Raw genomic sequence first — 19,968 nt, forward strand, 5'->3', positions numbered from 1 at the left:
ATATACAGTTTTAAAAATGGAACAATGTAAATATTTATTTATTTCTTCTTCTAAACACGCCCTTCAGAGAGCACAGGATAGACCACAGCGGTTAACTGAGCTTATAATAAGAACATTCTGGAATAGTGTCAAGCTGTGGCTAAAAAGTTTACTTGTATGTCGAAAGTGACTGGTATAATGCAATATTTGCAATCATTCTTGACTTATTGTTTAATGCAGTGTGTACAAATTCACAGTGATTTCACTTACTTTCAAAATAACCTGCCAGTGTTGCCGACTGTATGCGGTAGAAACAGGCTGTGCTCATCAGCCGGTGGAACAGCAAATCTACTGAGAAAACACTGACTTCTGTGTAAAACCATTATTATACTCTGTTGATAATATCAGGGGCTGAGGCAGTCTGCAGAACAGTTGTTCAAACAGAAAGACACTCCAGAGACAAATGGAGAAACTCAGTCTTCAAACAGAGTGTGTTTTTCCAGAGAAGAATTATTAAACCAAGCTACTGCGAGTAAACCCTGTTTTTTTCCACAGTTTCTTGCTTCTAGTTTTATGTTACACAATTTTTTTATTTGAAAAACTGATTACATCTATTCATCTAATTCTGAGGTGGCATGCCATTCCAGAGTGTTGATACCATAACTGATACCTATTCACATCTGTGGCCAACTGCAATGGACAATATATAATCTATTTTCAAAAGTCCTTAAAGTCTGCATAGCACACACAGTATGAGTCCAAGTCAGCTATGTGCAGAGCTAAAGGTGATGGTCTTTTCCAGATCTTCCGCAGTCAGCTGAGAGTTAAATGACGTTTTCAAAGAGGTGCATTGATCTCATGATATTTTCATCCTGCGGTCAAAACAAATGAACTATTTAGAAACTACTTGTACAAACATTGGGAGAACTGTGATGACAAGACAGGGAGAACTTACATTTTGGCAGCAGTCTATAAACTCATCTATGGTTACCACGCCATCCTTATTCTTATCCATTTTCTGTTGGAGAGAAAGGGGAGATTAGAAGATAACAAGTGTAAACAATGAACAGGTACTGTGAATGCATTGGTGTCAACAGGAACACACATGCAGTTCAAATAAGAGTGCGACAGTTTGTAGTCCTAAAACCGGGAAGTGTTGCAAACTTGCAATGGATTCCCTCAACAGATTTCCAATGCTTCCAACATTAACTAGAGTCCCCTAGGGGTCTATATTAGGCCCTTCCTTTTACCCTCTAGTCAACACCAAATCTCTTCAACAGAAATAGACGATCTACAAGCTCACAACGTGTTGTTGTAAGCTTGTAGATCGACTATTCTCTGGAAATTTTCAGATTCCCCAGAATAGGAACACAAGAGTTCATGTGGTTAAATCTGTGTTTAACACACAGCTTAGGATAGTTTCATGATTTGTTATGTGACATAAATTGTAGCACTTCATATTGTGACTGTGATTTGTGATTTTTGAACCACATAATATCAATATAATTGCATGTGTTATTTGTGGTGATTATCTTGTTGAACAAAACATGTCAATGTTTAACCCAGGTGTCCCTATTTTGGGCATATCATTGTAGCTGTAAATAAGATTAAAAAACTATTTAAAACATTCAGAATAGGACATAAATAGGGCTTAATTGGTAAATGTCATTAACCTCCGTTTGCTACAGAGCTTCTTTTCCTGATTTATTCAAGCCCCAATGCTAACACTCCACTGTAAATCTGTTGTAGGAAGGAACCCATGATGGAGGAGGTAGCGTAGGGGCTGGCCTGTCGAAAGACAGACTTGCCTGGAAGAATATCTCCACGTGCTGGCGAGGTGTTTCCTCCTTGAGGACTGGATACGTGCATTTCCCCATCATGTCATAGATGGCCTTCATGATGTCCAGCATTTCCTAGGAGACGCAGCATTGTACTGTTAATTAAAAACATACTCCAGACATGTAATCCAATAACTCTTGGTAATCCAGCGTGTGGAGAGTGACACATGATCGAGTCAGCAATCATCCATCCACAACATGGTACAGTATGATTGATGATACTATGTTTGATTCTTAAGTACCTCTTTAGTAATATATCCGTCCTTGTTGATATCATAGAGGTTAAACGCCCAGTTGAGCTTCTCCTGCACAGTGCCTCGAAGCAGGATGGAGAGACCCATGACAAAGTCCTGCAACCGAAAGAGCATTCACTGAGCCTTTATGTTTGCACGAGCATCCGGCATGTTTGCGTTTATTAGATGTTTACACATTAAAGCTGCACTATGTAACTTTCCTCTTCTACCCCGGATTTGAACCCGGTTTCCTGCGCAAGTGTTGATTTTTTTTTTACCATTGAGCTAATAGAGCCATGCTTGCTCAGGGGATAAATTGAATCTTGACCATCAGGTCAAAATTCATGTCAGATCCTGTGTATAGGTGAGACATGACCTTTGACACAATCTAAATGTCTCAATAGAAGAGCAGGGAGACAAAATACAACCACCCCAATTGTAGAAGTTATATTGTATTAACATACTCTACCACACAGATTGGACAAGATTACATTTCAAAGGAAGTTACATAGTACCACCTGTAAAACATACAGGCTAAAAACTATATAGATAGAAACAACATATAGGCTGCAAAAGAGCATACATGAATATGAATGAAGAACCATCAGCACATTAATTGCAATTGAATTATTATGCCATATAATGCATAAGAATCTTGTAAAATCACCCAGTCGAATCATATCAAATTGATCTCAACCATTAAATGGGGCCAAAAGAAGAAACTTGACAGCATTACTTCATTAATCAAAGTATCTGCTTTGTTGAGCTTTGTTGAACATTACATCCTAATAAGGACTAAATTGAAATCAGACATTGCATGTGTTGACCTCAGTGCTGCTCAGGGACAGATTATTTCACCGCAGTAATTGCCAAAATACAACAGTGATTAGTTCTATGTAGTGTTATGTTTGAGATTTGTATTTGCCTTTATTTATACAGGGTATAGGTTGAGGCTGAGTTCTTTTTACAATAGTGTCCTGTCCATAGAAACATGCACTTTAGTTTGTGGGGAAGGCGGAGCACGTACTGTAAAGGAAACAGGAGATAATATGCGTTAGAACTTTTTTTTAAATCAATTTAGTCATTGTGCCAATTCCCGAATTCCCACCAGTTGGTCTTAAAACTGGTTGGTCCTTTTGTAGGGATGGTATTAAAACCACGTAACATCCTCCAATACACATGGAATCGCCTGCAGAGAGAGGAGCCTCACCAGGAGGATGTAGTGCGTGCGGAGGAACACCCTATATCTCACACTTCCAACTGACAGGCACCCTTGATCAACCTGTAGGAGTCGCTGGTGCAACGACAGAGATTTCCCTCCTTGCATGGCTTCTGATGAAGAGCATGTAGCTTGAAACGCCGGGCACTCAGGGCGCCATAAACATTGTTTTAACTGGAGCCAAGCAGTTGTATTTCTTTCTACAGTTCTTTGGCTTAGGTACCTGCCTTATTTAGTATTAGATGTGCGTGTTTCATCTAACTCCCCCGCCCGGCTGTACAAACACGACCGATTGTGCTCTCATGGACACCTGGCTTAAGCCGGAGGCACCGCAGAGGGTTCTAATCCCTAAGCCAAATGCCGTCTCCGTGGTGGTAGGCAGGGACTTTACTCCAGGCTGCGCCACCTGAATGGTGAACGCAGGGCATCCTTTCTGCGCTAACCACTGAGCCACCGTAGGGTTAGGGTTATTGGGGCCACATATGACCTTGTATTCTATTTGTTGCCAAGTCCACTTATTATAAGCGACTTTGGGCTTGTTTCGCTGTAAAGTCGCTTGTAAATATTGGGTTTTTGGGGCTTGTTGTTGTTTCCAAAGTGTAGTTGCTTATTTGGGCTTGCCTGCTAATGTGGTTTAAAACGACGCTAGAAGTTTGGCTGTGCTCCATGGTCTGTCATGTTGCAGGATCCATCCACAACCTAACCTCACATCACCATGGCTTACCTCAGCAGCAGTCCACAACTCTGCCCCTCCCCTCCCCCAATATGCAGGCACACATACACACACACACACACTTGAAATATTTATTTATGTCCACATAAACAGAGGTACAAGAATGCCTTGTACAATGGACATAGACACTGCCAGTGCAGTCAGACAATATAGTGGAGCGGCTAAATACTTTTTTCTAGCAGAATCTTTCAGTTGAGGATACAAGCGTGAAAATTGGCATGAGCAGTCTCCATGGGTCACTTGACAAGAAAATTGTCTGAGCCATTTGTAATTTCAAGATGGCGGCCATTTTTCAAGATGGCCGACACCTTAGTGGGCAGTTAAGTGATATGATGGTTTATTTGGTGATACAAGCATGAAAATTGGCATGAATACTCTCTGTGGGTCACTTGACAATAGGCCACCCACAGCTACTTGAAATTGCAAGATGGCGGCCATTTTTCAAGATGGCCAACACTTTAGTGGAGCAATTAAGTTATATAATGGTTTATTTGGTGATACAAGCATGAAAATTGGCATGAGCAGTCTCTGTGGGTCACTTAGGCCACCCACAGCTACTTGAAATTTCAAGATGGCGGCCATTTTTTCAAGATAGCCACCACCTTAGTGGAGCAGTTAAGCTTAATAAATCATTTGGTTGGTGATACAAGCATGAAAATTGCCATGAGCCGTCTCAAAAGGTCATTTGACAAGAAACCGCCCACAGCCACTTGAAATTTCAAGATGACTGCCGTCCGCCATGTGGATCTTTAAATGATACCTTTTCTCATATAAATGTATTGGGTTCCTCAAAAAGCTCTGTCAAGAGAGGTTGTTTGACTGTGTTTTGTCTGACTCCTCGCCCACGACCTGTCCAGTTTGGTAAAACCTGTCAGGAGTTGCCTCCCACTGGCATAGCTCTCAGGGTTCACTGAGGTACACAAGCTCCCTTACCACGACAAGGTAACAGTCACAAGGGAGGAGATATATATATATATATATATATATATATATATATATATATATATATATATATATATATATATATATATATATATTTTTTTTACTAACAGCCATTACATGTGTCAAATACATACTAAGAGATGGGGAAACAAAAAGTATGATTAATAAATGAGCACAGTTGTGGCGCTGATTAGCACAGTTGTGGTGCTGAACGGACAGTGCTCCAAAATTATAATTGAGCAATGGCTAATACTGAATGGCAGTAGCCACGGAACCATGACAAACTATACTAAGGAACTAAAATGAAAATGTGCTTCACTGTTACATATGGCAGTGGAAGGCAGTGGAAGCAATGTTACAAAGTAACAGCTGAAAATTACACACTAATAGACTGGTGACAAAGTAAAACATGATGTGGCGAGGGGAAGCCGAGCCATAGGCCTACACTTGAAAATACAGAGGACAACGGGGAAAAACTCTGGCAAAATAAACATGCAAATAGGTTCTAGCAGGGGCAACTACATAGGCATGTGCAACTGAGTCCATATCTGAAGCACTTACACCTTCCAGTACATGCCTTGGTGCACCCACATTTGGTCAACTCCCAACAACTCTCCGCAATAGGTGGAAGTGGAGTCCAGAAGACTTTCCACTTCTCGTCCTGTTCCACCCATCCCCAGTCAGATGGGCTCGGTATTTGTGGATGTCGCTTCAATGCCTGTCCCCACACGTATCCAGCCTCATAAGAAGCATGTTTGGCATGCTCTTTGAGTGCTGCTTTTGATCTCTTTGATCTCTTTGCAATCTCTTTGAGTTGGCGGGATCAAGTCATATTGTCTTTGCTTTCTGACAAAGAGATCAAGCCTGGCCTCGTTCACAGTTGTGACATCGCTGGACCTGTCATACATTAGATCTTCTTGGCCTCTTGACATGGATATCTTTGGTATCTTCGGTGTCTTCAGCAGATGTAGATGCTCTCTTTTGGGCCCTTTCCAGCTCTGTGTTGTTGAACCTAAGTTTACAGCTTGAATGATATTTTGCTCTGTTTCTTGTCAATGTGCTTTCTATGCCATCACCTTCATCTAGTCGGGTTGGACTAAGTAAGATAGGCAGAGCATTGATCTTATGAAATAATGGAACATTTCTTGCAATGGTATCATAACCAGTACGATCGTGCTCTCTGTTGAATAAACTCGGCTGAATGAGTTTTTCCTTAGTGACCTGCTGACAAATGAAACATCTGTCCCAGTTAGTTTTCACAACTGTTATGATGGCTTCTTGCCATGTCTGCAGCATAGGCAGAGGCCGAGGGTTTATCCTTTTACCACCCTTTACCAAGCACTTTGATGTATGGGATACAACTAAGTTCGTGCCTTAAACCTACACTTAGTCCGATCGTTCATCCAATGCCATTTAAATCCTGTGCGATCTGTACACCATCCGGTTAACTAAAACCCCATTAACCTTGGCTCGGCTCTCCCGCGCTGGCACAACCTGTCAATTCAGGTGCGGCTATCTAACGGTTTTGGGGTAAATTAGACAGCATTTGGGATACTAACTTTCAATTAGCTGACATTGAACCCCACTCTGAGTTTAACAGCAGTGATATATCACCAGTGTGCCCTGGTAGTGCATATATTCACTCTTATCTAATCTATGATCAAAAAATCAACACAACTGTATTGTGATGTGTTAAAAGTTGTTCTTTAGCATAATAATCATAATCGTATAATCGTCCTTAATGGAAAAAAAACATCTTTTGAGGATCCAGGGGGCGGCCATCTTGAAAATAGACATTTCAAGTGGCTGGGAGTGTCTTCTTGTCAAGCAACCCTTAGAGACTGCTCATGCCTAATTTCATGCTTGTATCACCAAATAAACCATTATATAACTTAATTGCTCCGCTAAAGTGTTGGCCATCTTAAAAAATGGCCGCCATCTTGAAATTTCAAGTAGCTGTGGGTGGCCTATTGTCAAGTGACCCACAGAGACTGCTCATGCCAATGTTCATGCTTGCATCACCAAATAAACCACTATATAACTTAATTGCTCCACTAAAGTGTTGGCCATCTTGAAAAAATGGCCGCCATCTTGAAATTTCAAGTAGCTGTGGGTGGCCTATTGTCAAGTGACCCACAGAGACTGCTCATGCCCATTTTCATGCTTGTATCACCAAATAAACCATTAAATAACTTAATTGCTCCACTAAAGTGTTGGCCATCTTGGAAAATGGCCGCCATCTTGAAATTTCAAGTAGCTGTGTGTGGCCTATTGTCAAGTGACCCACAGAGAGTATTCATGCCAATTTTCATGCTTGTATCACCAAATAAACCATCATATCACTTAACTGCCCACTAAGGTGTCGGCCATCTTGAAAAATGGCCGCCATCTTGAAATTACAAATGGCTCAGACAATTTTCTTGTCAAGTGACCCATGGAGACTGCTCACGCCAATTTTCACGCTTGTATCATAAATTGAAAGATCGTGGCACTTATCTGCTCCGCTAATAGGAAAACAGCCAGTTACAAAGTGCCTATGAGGCAGACCCCACACCCACACCCACACCCACACACACACACACACACACACACACACACACAAAAGGACTCCAGAGGGATTTTGGAGATGTCCAATATGTCCTCATGATTGACAAAAGCACAGATATTGCATCTGTAGCCTTTCACTTTGGCTTTTTTTTTTTACAGTTGTTTTTCTTTTGGCTTGTTTTCATAGACCTGGCTGCTTGTTTCTCTCGTGAACCTTGGCAACACTGATATAATCACAAGACTAGTTCATATGACGGGGTGAGCTGGGGGAAGACATCATTGTCCTCCATGAGTAATTTAGCAGACATAAGCAATGAAGCTGTAAAGCTGTAATTAGTTTCAGAGACTACAGTGTGAAACGGCATCTCTACCACTTACCTCAAAACTGACAGATCCGTTGTGGTCCGTATCAAATGCATTAAAGAGGAAATGTGCATACGTCGATGCATCTGGAAAGACAAACGCATACATTCACATATAGTGACACAATCCCTAATATTTTAACAGCTGCATGCTGGAAACAAATGGTTAAAAACTGATTAGCAATTGAAACGGTGTTGCTCCATGAAAATAAATAAATATGTTTATTTTCATCAAGCGAAACAGCCACATGACGAAGGCTAAATTAGGCGTAACAAACCAACTGTTCCCACTAGAAGCACATTTAGAAAGCCAAGGGGAAGACTTTAGCTTATTCTTTGTTCAACTTAAAAGTCTTTCTCCGAAGTTGTTCTTTGAAGGAAAACAACAACCGCTAAGAGATAACGCTTGTTTATGCTTTCTGATATGCTGTATTGCTTCCAGAATAGTATGCCGCTAGCAAGAGTTTGCTGCTGTATCATCTGTCTCTCAGTATTATTGGCTTATCAAAGCAGCCTTTCTTGTTCCTTGAATTGAGAAAGCAATCGTTACATAGTTGAGAGTTGAGAGAACATCACTCCAGGCTGCACACATCTCTCTCTCTCTATCTGAGACCTGGTTTGTCTGAAGTCAGAAAATGGTGTTAGAGAATATTGGAAGCAGGCTGTGTGAGACTCGACCGGTGTGGGAGGTGTCTCTGTATGCACCCGGTTCTTTTCTGTGCTGGCAAGATCCAGCCGCAGCCGGGCCCGACCACGTCAGAGAGTTTTGCCAGCCCAGTGCATGGCCCAGTCCATTTGCTACAGTGCTTCCCTTTTGTTTGGCAACTGCCCTTTTGGCTAACGGCAGTTATCATAGTCAGGTCCAGCGTAGTGTGGGTGCAGTCCTCATCACAGCACAGGCAGCAAAGATGTCTAGGAAGTGTCCCAGTAGCCCCCGCAGCTGTTGTCTCTATATGGGGGAGAGTTCCTGCACAGCTTTGCGAGACTGCTCTGATGGGCCCTGGGTTGGTGGTGTTGGTTAGTGGGGGCTGGACGGTCGTCAGTGAAGTAGAGCCAGGCTTCATGGACCCCCGTATACCCGTTGTAGAACCCTGGACATCTGGATGGGCTCAGACCCCTCATCAGCTGCCGACTGCCGTAGCGCCCTGGGGGACTGGGCTGATATACTGTCGTGGTGTCTTTTCTGGCTGCTGGTACGGAAGAGAGTGCAGGCTGCGCCCGAAGCTGAATGCTGCCATGGTTAGGCGCTCTTACTCGGCGGCCACGTTATGGTTTCTGAGCCCAGATAGAGACGGGCCCCTGGGTACAGTACATACACAATGGCTCCCCAGCGGTCCACGCTGATGATGCACTCGTCTTGGATGTCAGAACTCATGGTGCAGCTTCTTACTGGCCACAGCTACAGTATCCGGAGGGACCCTTTTCCTCTCATCGGGGCCCATTCCCACATCACAGTTCTAATCCGTTTCATAGTCTGCAACAAAACTGTGGACAGGTCACCCCCGTGTCACTGAGCCCCGAAACGCCATTTAGGTCGCTATTAAAATATAGCCCTCCAGGTTGGCCTATCCGCCTGAGTCTGTGCTCACTGGGAGGGGCTGAAGGATTGGAAGGCAGTTGCCTCACTGTGCCAGCCCTCTGTACTTTAACAGCGGCAATGGCTGGGGAACCAGCCGTGGGTTGTGCAGTGTCCCGGTTCTATGAATTGCTAGCAGCCACACTGAGGGCGGTAGCCCCTCCAATGCCTCATTGCTCTCCCTCGTGACTGGTGGTTGAAAACTGGAGATGCCTACTGCATCTCCTTGACAATCATGTCACCTTCCACCCAGCTTGTCTTACGCGGGGCATGGGCATGCGGAGCCCGGCTGGCAGCATGTAGAATTAATTCAGCCAGTTCTGCTTCTCATAGGGCATCGCAGGGCATCCGTGGGCCAGACAGGTGCATGTGCTTCCGAAGATAGTCAGTGCGGTGTCCCATGAATAAAAGCCTGCAGGGACAATTCTTATTGGACTGGTTCCAAAGCTCTCCTTTTCTCCCATTGTTCTGGACGTCAGTTTATTCTTGGCATCCACTTAATCGTAGTCCCATTTGGAACCTCTCCCGCCGCTGTATGGCTCCGAGATGAGGTTCCACAGAGTCGGGTGCCGGCAGGTGACGACACCGATGAAAATTGGCCACTATGCATGATTCTTACCTTTTTCCGCACATCGTATCCAAAACCTAAAGGTCGTCCCCCCTTCTTTCTTTTAGCGGCCAAGAAAATTTTACCGACGGGTTGAAACAAGCGTTTAAATCGCTTATTTAGTCAGCCGGTGCCATGTTTTCCCAATGCAATCTTACGGGAGCAGTACAACGCATGCGGACGGGGGTTGACTGTCCACAGGCTGACAAAAAGCGATTTAAACGGTTTCATCCCGTCTGTAAAATTGTCTTGGCTGCTAAAATGTAAAACATCTGAGAGAAGGGGGGCTGACCTTTACTTTTTGTATATGATGTGCGGAAAAGGTAAGAATCATGCATAGTGGCCAATATTCGCCGGTGTCGTCACCTGGCGGCACCCGACGCCGTGGAACCTCATCTCGGAGCTATAAAGCGGAGGGAGAGGTTCCGATTGGAGCTAGCCAAATCTCTGCTTGGCAGTGGTCTAACTCCAATACCTGCCCTTCCAATGCCAGAGTGACATCTCACCGTCTGACCAGCCGTTGAGTTGAGCAGTAGCTTGCTGCCGGCTGATGGCTGCTGGAGAACCCTGGGGTTGGCAGTGTGTGGCGGCTGCTCTTGCCCTCAGACCAGCAGGAGGTTGGCATCCTCAGCGGTATATGCCAAACTATTTTTATTGTAGCTCTCACAATATAATTGGAATCCATCAAAGCTCAGCCTAGTGCAACAGAAAGGAAGACCATCGCCTATGGTTTCATAACCATTGCACATATTATGAAAACAAAGGAATAAACTAAATAACCAGCATTAAACAATAACATTAATCTCAATAAACATGACAAATATTCCCAAATCCAAATAACTAAATAGCACAACAGTAAATCAATAACTGTGTGTACACCCCGTCCCGAGGCATGCTGGGAAACACCCCGGGACGCTACTTTCAATAAAAGGCCAAGTATAATGCATGAATATTCATTTCAAGCTGCACACACACACAATGTCACATAAAAAAGCAAGGCTTGTTAGAGCTTCAAAGTACTGTGTTTATGTGCTTGGTGGAGCAAAGCAGAAAATGAAATATTTGTGTCTTCTTTTTTTTTCTTTTTTTTTTCCCCCTCATAGACAAGAAAACTGAAGTTTACTGTACCTCCTTGAGGAAAGAACTGCGAGTAGATATGCTTAAAGGTTTCTTCATCGACCACACCACTGGGGCACTCCTGGAAAGAGAAATACAATTCCACAGATCAATATACACTTCTCATCACGTACACTGCATTAAATCACATTTTATACGTTAAAAAAGTATAGCTGATGCTCTTATCCTGAGTGAGTTAAAACATCAGTCCAAACATTCTATGTACACAACAGTGCAGAGTAGAAAGGCCCAGAGCCACAGTGCACAGACAGTATTGCTGAGTCTTGCACCATAACACACAGTATGTGAAGAGAGAAATGCTCAGCCAAGCAATGCTGTAGAATAGAAGATAGAAGAGAGGGTAGAAACCAACTCTTGCCAACTTTACTAGCAGACATGAGGAACCCAGTCTATAATGTAATTAATATATGCCATCATTTGCCTGACCCTGCAAATTAGGCTAATTACAGTGGCAAGCACAGACATGAAATGTTTTATTTATTGTTAATGTTTTAGAAAGTGCTTTGCCGCACTGAGCATGTCACAGATATGTAGGCTAATGGAAGAAAGACCCCAATTGCAAACCTAGTAATGCTGTGCAAAGCCATTCAAAGAAATACAACTTAGATTATCTGGCAGCAGTCAGTAGAGGCAGACACATAATACTAATGCATCACTAGAAAACAAAACACGCTGTCCTGTCTCCTTTTAGAGGACTTAATACACAATTAAGTAAATACGCTATTAGCCCTGCAGCCTGTGATATGTCATGAATGGACAGACTGACTTCAAGAACTCTTGAGCGCGGTAACAGTCTCTCAGTTTTCTCTGTTGTAAGTAGATTATAAATGCATTTGTAAAATAGTATATTTGCATTTGTAGCCTACAGGCTACTGTATTCATAAAGTACAGGAAGAAGGTGATGTTGAGTAATCATTACACAATTTTGCTCTGCAATCAATGAACTCATCCTGCTGTTGTTTCTTTGATTTGTTATGCTTAGAATAGCATATATTTTTCCTCTTATTACCACCTTCAGGGTTTTCCAAAGTAAGGATGGGGATACAGAATGTATTCGTTGTTTAAAAGGAATTAATCAATCTAAGAGATCTAACAGTAGAAATCCTACTAGATTCATAAATGTATCTTGTATCTATGTATCTATCTATGTCTGTCTGTCTGTCTGTCTGTCTGTATCTATGTATCTATCTCAAGAATCAAGAAGGTTTATTTGTCTACTCATACAGGTACAAGAAGTGAAAAGCGACACGAAGCAAAATGTGGCAGTTTAGATGACCTCCAAAAATCTGATGATATCAAGTCAGACAGGAGAGAAATAACCTCACTGATAAACGCTTTGTCCTCTCACTTGGGAGCGTAAATGTTTATTAGGTGTACAGGAGTGTTAAAGAAGCACCCTGACACTATAATAAAAATGACCGTTGGGGGTCAGAGATAATAACCTTTGGGGGGAATTGAATCTCTTTGTGGATTAAAACGGCAGTACCCAGAGCCTTTGGGTTAAAAGAAAATGAAAAATGTGAGCCAACCAATATATCTTTATAGTTTAGCATGCTCCTTCATGACCAAGTCTTTTTCCTGTAAGAAAGCAATCTCACCTTCAGGTGAGAAATTATTACTAGGGTCAGTCAATATTTGACTGGCCCATTCATTCACCCGTTATTCCAACAAGTGAACCCATTAAGACCTGGAACACGTCTGTGTCACTTTTTGATTTGAGCTAAAAAAGCAATAACTTCAGGTCTTAATGGTTAAACCTCAAGCTGTCCCTGCTCACCCGCACACCTCCATTTGCTGTATTAGACATGATCTGAACCAGGGTTGAACAGACAAGCTACACTATCTCTGAGTGGGTGTATTGAATGTTCATGAAAACTTTGCAACGGCAGTGGGCAATAATATGAACACATAATGAAGCTGGTTTATCTGTCAGGGTGAAGCACTAGTTATTATGAGCGTTCAATTGTGGAATATGTAGGTTCAAGAACAAGACGGAACATTTCTCGTCTTCAAGACTTGTAATGTGTCAGAAAACATTCTCACACAAATACTTTTTATCTTGTAAAATGTTGATTAAAGCTGCACTATGTAACTTTCCTCTTCTACCCCGGATTTGAACCCGGTGTCCTGCGCAAGTGCTGAAATGTTTACCATTGAGCTAATACAGCCTACCTGCTTGCTCAGGGGATACATTTAATCAATTGTGTCAGATCCTGTGTCTAGGTGAGACATAACCTCTGACACAATCTAAATGTCTCAATAGAAGAGCAGGGAGACAAATTGCCACCCCAATTGTATTAGTTATATTGTATTAACATTCTCTATCATACAGATTAGATTTTTTTTTTAAGGTTTTGTTAGGGTGTTTTTGAAGGTATAGCAGGGGCTGTCAAGTCTTATTTATATTATTATTATTATCCATATTCCATATTCCTCTTTGTGACAGGTTCTTTGTGGGCTTATTTGTGGGTGTAGCAGAGACTCATCTCAGAACCATTAGGTCCCATTATCCAGCCTGAATGAGCAAATAGATAGGCCTAAGTGAAAATGCACGAGCCATTATCTTTCAAAATAGACTTGGGAGTCCTGTTCAGAATGAAAAAACAGCTTATAGTGAATTTCAAGGTACAGACCGGATCTTCTTGAACTATATGAACTCTGGCATTATAAAGTAATGCATGGGAGGAGCCATTGGTAAAATAATCAAGGTAATTTAGATTTAGAATTTAGAATTTCTAGACAGCCCTCCCCCTGGTGCTCTTTCCAATAAAGGTCATAGCATGGCATGGGTAATACATCCAAGGCTTACTCACATCTATAAAAGTGACTCGTTCACGAAGGTTGTTCATTCAGACGGCACACAGTTCATGTAATGCGCAATTCAGTGTGTTTAATTATTTGATCTATGCCAAAGAAAATGAATACTATTAATTGTAATTCACTGTTCACACTAGAACTGACTTGAGATATATTTGTGTTTTATAAGAACTGAAAGGGTGGAATGATTCTAAAATGTTTCATAACTACATACAGGAAGTCAAGTGATTACGAAATTACAATTTTGTAAAATGCTCTTATTCAAGAAGAGAGTGGAACCCCACCGTAATGTAAGTAAAATGTTTGAGAATACAGTACAATACGGATTTAAGATCAATTGAACAGTTAAAAAGGTTATTGCAGAAATAACTTTGACCTTTGTTCCTTTTATTTCTGTTTTATTGTTTGTTTATTCTTTATGTAAAGCACATTGATTTGCCTTTGAGTATGAAATGTGCTATAGTATAGCAAACTGTGGTGTGTGTGTGTGTGTGTGCTCCTCCTGGGGTGCGCAAGCTCCCCCTAGGGGTTAAGAGAAGTCCAACGTGCTTCAGCCAGTAGAGAGAGGGTAGAAGGGCTCGTCGGTGCTCAACAGGGACAACTTGCATCAGAGAAAATAATACCTGGGCACTTCAGGAGAGACTACCCAAATAAAATGTACTGGAGCACTCGACTGGTCTGCATAGGTTTTGTTGTTTTGCAGAGGTGACTGACGTTTTGACTTTCATCTTCCTCAGAGTCAAAACCCCTCTCTAGGGGTTGCGTGACATTAATAGTGTGACATTAACCGTGGTGCTGGTGTGATAATTACTAAGAATAAATAACATTCATTCAAAATAGATTTTAAATACATTCATTCAAAATAGATTTTTCACTATATAAAAGCATGCCAGCAGGAATACCAGGCACGTAGCTTGTGTCAGCATAGCACGTACACTGTAGGTCATTGGTTCTCAAAGTGCGGTCCGGGGACCCCCAGGGGTCCTTGAGGGAGTTCCAGGGGGTCCCCAGCTAAATGATAGATTAGGCACCAAATGGACCTTTGGACATGGGAGCGCCATGAAAGACGGCCGCATCTGTACGCGCTCCGTAACATCGCAACGTTTTTCCATCTTTTTAGTATTTTTTAGCCTTCTCCTTTTTCCCTACACCGTCGCGTGTCTAAGGAGTTATGACAGACAAGCACTTATGGACATCAGCACAGCGATTACACACAGAATTCCGGACTTTTTTGCCGAAAACCTTCCACTCGGCTGGGAGGGGGGAGGGGTCCCCTTTGTTCCGGCTGGAACAAAAAGTTACCCGAGGCGACGGAAAAGACCGTGGCAACGAGGGACAAGAGCAGGTCTCCTCGTAAGGACAACAAAACGTGGATATAAACCTGCACTGCCTTCAATCCTGCTAGCGAACGTTAGATCTCTGTGTGAATCAAGAACAGTGACCACTATGGACGACTTACTGGCGCGCGTTAAATACAACGCCGAGACGAGGAGCACTTGTATTGTTGTGCTAACAGAGACGTGGCTAACGGAGTTAGCATCTGATTCTTCCATCACTCCTCCTGGCTTCACCGCGTATAGGAAGGACAGAGACCCTGTACTGAGCGGTAAGCAACGTGGGGGGGGAGTTTGTGCCTTGATCAACAACAACTGGTGCAAAGATGTTAAAATCCTAGATAGTCACTGCTCACCAGACCTTGAACTTTTAATCATAGCCTGCCGTCCTTTCTACCTACCACGCGACTTCAGCATTGTGATTGTAGCCGTTGTTTACATTCATCCTGGAGCTAATAAGGACACAGCTATGAGGGAATTACACCAGGCGATCAGTGCACAAGAAAATCGCCACCCGGACTGCGCAGTCATCTGCCTAGGCGACTTCAACCGGACAGACTTAAAAAAGGTCTTTCCCAAATTCCACCAGCATGTCGCCTGCAGTACCCGTGGTGACAATATTCTTGACCACTGCTACACGCCCTTCAAGGATGGATACAAAGCCCTCCGACGCCCACCGCTAGGAAGCTCTGACCACGACGCCATCCAGCTGCTACCTGCCTACAAACAGAGGCTAAAAAGGGAGCCGGTCGTTGAGAAGGAAATCCGAATCTGGTCTGAGGACACAGACGCTATGCTACAATCCTGCTTCTACCAGACTGACTGGGGGATGTTTAAGAACGCCGCTGGGAATAACATCAACGAACTCTCAGACTCAGTCACTGGCTTTATCAGTAAGTGCATAGATGACATAGTCCCAAAAAAGACAGTTCGGATCTATCCCAATCAGAAACCATGGATGGACAGCGGAGTACGTGCACATCTGCATGAACGGGATGCTGGTTTCAAATCTGGCGACGTGGAAACGCGCAACACGACGCGCGTGGCCCTAAACAGCGCCATCAGGAAGGCGAAAAAGGCCTACACAAAAAAGATGCAAGACAAACTCAGCAATGGCGACATCAGGAGCACATGGCAGGCGGTACACACCTTGACAGACTGCAAAACAAGAACCAGAAGCGAGGTGAACCCGCCTGCCTGCCTCCCCAACGAACTGAACACTTTCTACGGCCGGTTTGAGATCAGCTCCAACCGCGGCAGCCAAGCGGGGCCATCAGCAGCACCAGCAGAGGTGAACCCTCTAACCATCTCGGAGAGAGAAGTGCGCACAGCCTTCACACGGGTCAACATCCACAAGGCAGCCGGACCTGATGGGATTCCAGGCCGGGTCCTTAAGACATGTGCAGACCAGCTGGCGGGTGTCTTCGCTGACATCTTTAACCTCTCCCTCTCCCTGGCTGTGGTCCCTGCAGGGTTCAAAATGTCAACCATTGTGCCCATTCCCAAAAAGGCCAAAGTGACATGCCTGAACGACTGGAGACCTGTTGCTCTCACCCCGATCGTCAGCAAGTGTTTCGAGAAACTGGTGAGGGAATACATCAGCTCCACGCTACCTGCCTCGCTGGATCCGTGGCAGTATGCATACCGCAAAAACAGATCCACCGACGACGCTATTGCCATGGCTCTCCACACCGTCCTCTCGCACATGGACAACAAGCTGCTGAAGGACAAATATGTACGTATGCTGTTCGTGGACTACAGCTCAGCATTCAACACCATTGTCCCAGCAATACTTGACAAAAAGCTCAGAGACCTAGGGCTACACCCAAGCATGTGCGACTGGATACAGGACTTCTTGTCCAACCGACATCAGGTGGTGAGAATGGGCAGCATCACATCCGACCCCCTGACCCTCAACACCGGAGCACCCCAGGGATGCGTGCTGAGCCCTCTCCTCTACTCCCTGTACACGTATGACTGCATAGCCACACATGTCTCCAACACCATCATAAAGTACGCGGACGACACGACAGTGATAGGCCGAATCGTCAACAACGACGAGTCTGACTACAGAGAGGAGATCAAATCACTAGCACGCTGGTGCCGAGAGAACAACCTCTCTCTTAACGTCGACAAGACCAAAGAACTGATCGTGGACTTCAGGAGGCCGCGGAGAGACCATGCGCCCATCCTCATCGACGGTGCTGCAGTGGAAAGGGTCAGCGAGTTCAAGTTCCTCGGAGTACACATCGAGGAGGACCTCAAATGGGAGACGCACTCCACACACGTGAGGAAAAAGGCTCAGCAGCGACTGTACTGGCTCCGCCGCCTGAAGAAGCTCGGAGTAGGACGTCGCATCCTCAGGCTGTACTACAACAGTTCTGTCGAAGGCATCCTAACAGGCTGTGTCACGGCCTGGTACGGGAACTGCACTGCCCGAGAAAAGATCAGCCTACAACGAGTAGTGCGATCGGCAGAGCGGATAATGGGAATCGAGCTCCCAGCGCTCCAGGATCTGTACAAAAAGCGGTGCGTGGTCAAAGCCAAGCGCATCATCAAGGACAAGCACCACCCAAGTCACAGACTGTTCAACCCCCTACAACGACCGCGACCGGGCAAGGGGCTCTACCGCAGTATCAAGAGTTCCACCACCAGGTACTGGTGTAGTTTCAATCCGGCTGCTGTCAGAATGCTGAATGGGGCATAAGCCTGAATGAGGCATAGGCCTTGTTCAGCAGCCTGACAACAGGCAGCGCAGACTTTTCTGGCTCTTCCTGAACACACCTGTGGATTATACCAGGGACAATGACTTGGACTTTAGCCCCCCCTCGGACACACCTGTGGACTACACCAGGTACAAATGACTTTTTGTTGCACTCCCTCATGGAGCTACCTGCGGATTATACTAGGGTCGGTCCACTCTAGGTGGACACGCACTGACCTTTTGCACCTTAATCCCTTGTATAACGCACTGATTTTTTTTGGTCTTTTTTATTGTGCTCCTTTTCCTCTAAGCACCTTAACGTCCATTGTCTATCATGCACAGTATAAGTATAACATGCACAGTATACAATACATTGCTGCTATGCTCAGGCACCTTAGTTTAGTTTTTATTATCTCAGGTAATTTGTAAATATGTAGATAACTTGTCTGGCCTTCTGTTGCTCTCTTGTTTTGATCTCCTTCCCACTTACCCACCACCCTCTTCTTCTCCCCCCCCCTCTTCTTTCTATGGAAACTAACGTTGCGATGGGAACGATGTACAAAAAAGAATTTCACCCACTTTTTTACCTTGTAAACCTGTGATGTGACAATAAATAAAACTGAACTGATTCTGAACTGATTCTGACCCTTATGGGTCTGTAACTCTGAGAGTGTACAAATGGACCTAACGGGTCCATTTGGTTCCATTTGTACACTCTCAGAGTTAAATTAACATAGATTTTACAATATAAATTGCGGTCCAAGTGATAGAAATGCCATTAAATGGGGGTCTGTAGCCCTAATGCATGTCAAACTGGGGGTCCTTGAAATTAAAATGGTTGAGAATCACTGCTAGAGCTGTAAAAAATCTTCTCTTATGGGGGTCCCTGGCATATCTTTTGAAATGGTGGTCCGCGGGCTAATAAGTGTCAATTTGGGGGTCCTTGACATGAAAAAGTTTGAGAACCACTGCTGTAGGTCAATAATGCAAATATGCAGAAGTGATTAAAATCAGGGAAGCTGTCCGGCAGAGAGATATCTAAAGTTATCAGTCATGAAAGGAGAGTTGCAATTTCATTAGAAAAAAAAATACTGGTGTTATATTTTCTTTAATAACTGCTGTTATGATTGATAGGCTATGTATGGTTCATTGTGAGCTCTTATTTGAATACAGTTTGGGAACCTCTGTCAAATGAATGGCAGTAAACACTTTCTCTCTCTCTCTCTCTCTCTCTCTCTTGAATGGCCTCACAAAGTGAGGGTAGTGCAGGCAGCTAAACCCAACATCTACATTTGTACACTCTTGACTGATGAAGAAAACAGAATTGACACAGGGGGTCAAATAAGATAAATCTGTTTAGAATTTGCGCACATGATGCAATGCATGCTATGGTATTTTATAACACCGTTGCCCAGAGTAAAAGTACAAAAGTATTGGTATCAAAATGTACTTAAAGTACCAAAAGTAAAAGTACTAAATGTTTGAAAATAGCAGATCTACAAGCTCACAACGCCTCGCACCGCGACGCGTTGTGAGCTTGTAGATCGGCTATTTTCAAATAGCCTATGTATAAAATGGGGCTAAAGTGGTTAATGTATGTTTTATAATGTAATAATTTATATCTGAAAAGTAACTAGTATCTAAAGTTTTCAAATAATTGTAGTGGAGTAAAAGTACAATTTTTGCCTCTGAGATGTAGTGGAGTAGAAGTAAAAGTATTGGAAATTGGAAATACTCAAGTAAAGTACAAATACCTCAAAATTGTACTTAAGTACAGTACTTGAGTAAACGTACTTAGTTACTTTCCACCACTGCCTTACCCAAGATACACACGGAGATAGACGGGAACGCCCAGGAACGCCCATTCGATTTTGTCCCGGGGGAAAACAGAACGATCTGCCTCATAGAGTTACATCATACACGATCGTTTGGATAACTTT

At 43.6% G+C, this 19,968-nt stretch overlaps 1 protein-coding gene across 1 annotated transcript in view; it reads right to left on the reverse strand.

The window, feature by feature from the left end:
• Positions 1-803: 803 nt before the first annotated feature.
• Positions 804-19,968, reverse strand: part of kcnip4a (potassium voltage-gated channel interacting protein 4a) — a gene marked incomplete at both ends in the record, with an annotated part of 52,523 nt that continues 33,358 nt past the window's right edge. Inside the window, 6 exons of the mRNA XM_080451375.1 lie at positions 804-851; positions 935-997; positions 1,788-1,892; positions 2,060-2,167; positions 7,870-7,940; positions 11,165-11,234. Of these exons, the coding sequence (XP_080307501.1) occupies positions 804-851; positions 935-997; positions 1,788-1,892; positions 2,060-2,167; positions 7,870-7,940; positions 11,165-11,234 (465 nt within the window). The remainder of the gene's footprint in view (positions 852-934; positions 998-1,787; positions 1,893-2,059; positions 2,168-7,869; positions 7,941-11,164; positions 11,235-19,968) is intronic.

This window comes from Gymnoscopelus braueri (assembly GCF_963280865.1).
Source record: "Gymnoscopelus braueri genome assembly, chromosome: 15".
Taxonomy (NCBI): Eukaryota; Metazoa; Chordata; class Actinopteri; order Myctophiformes; family Myctophidae; genus Gymnoscopelus; species Gymnoscopelus braueri.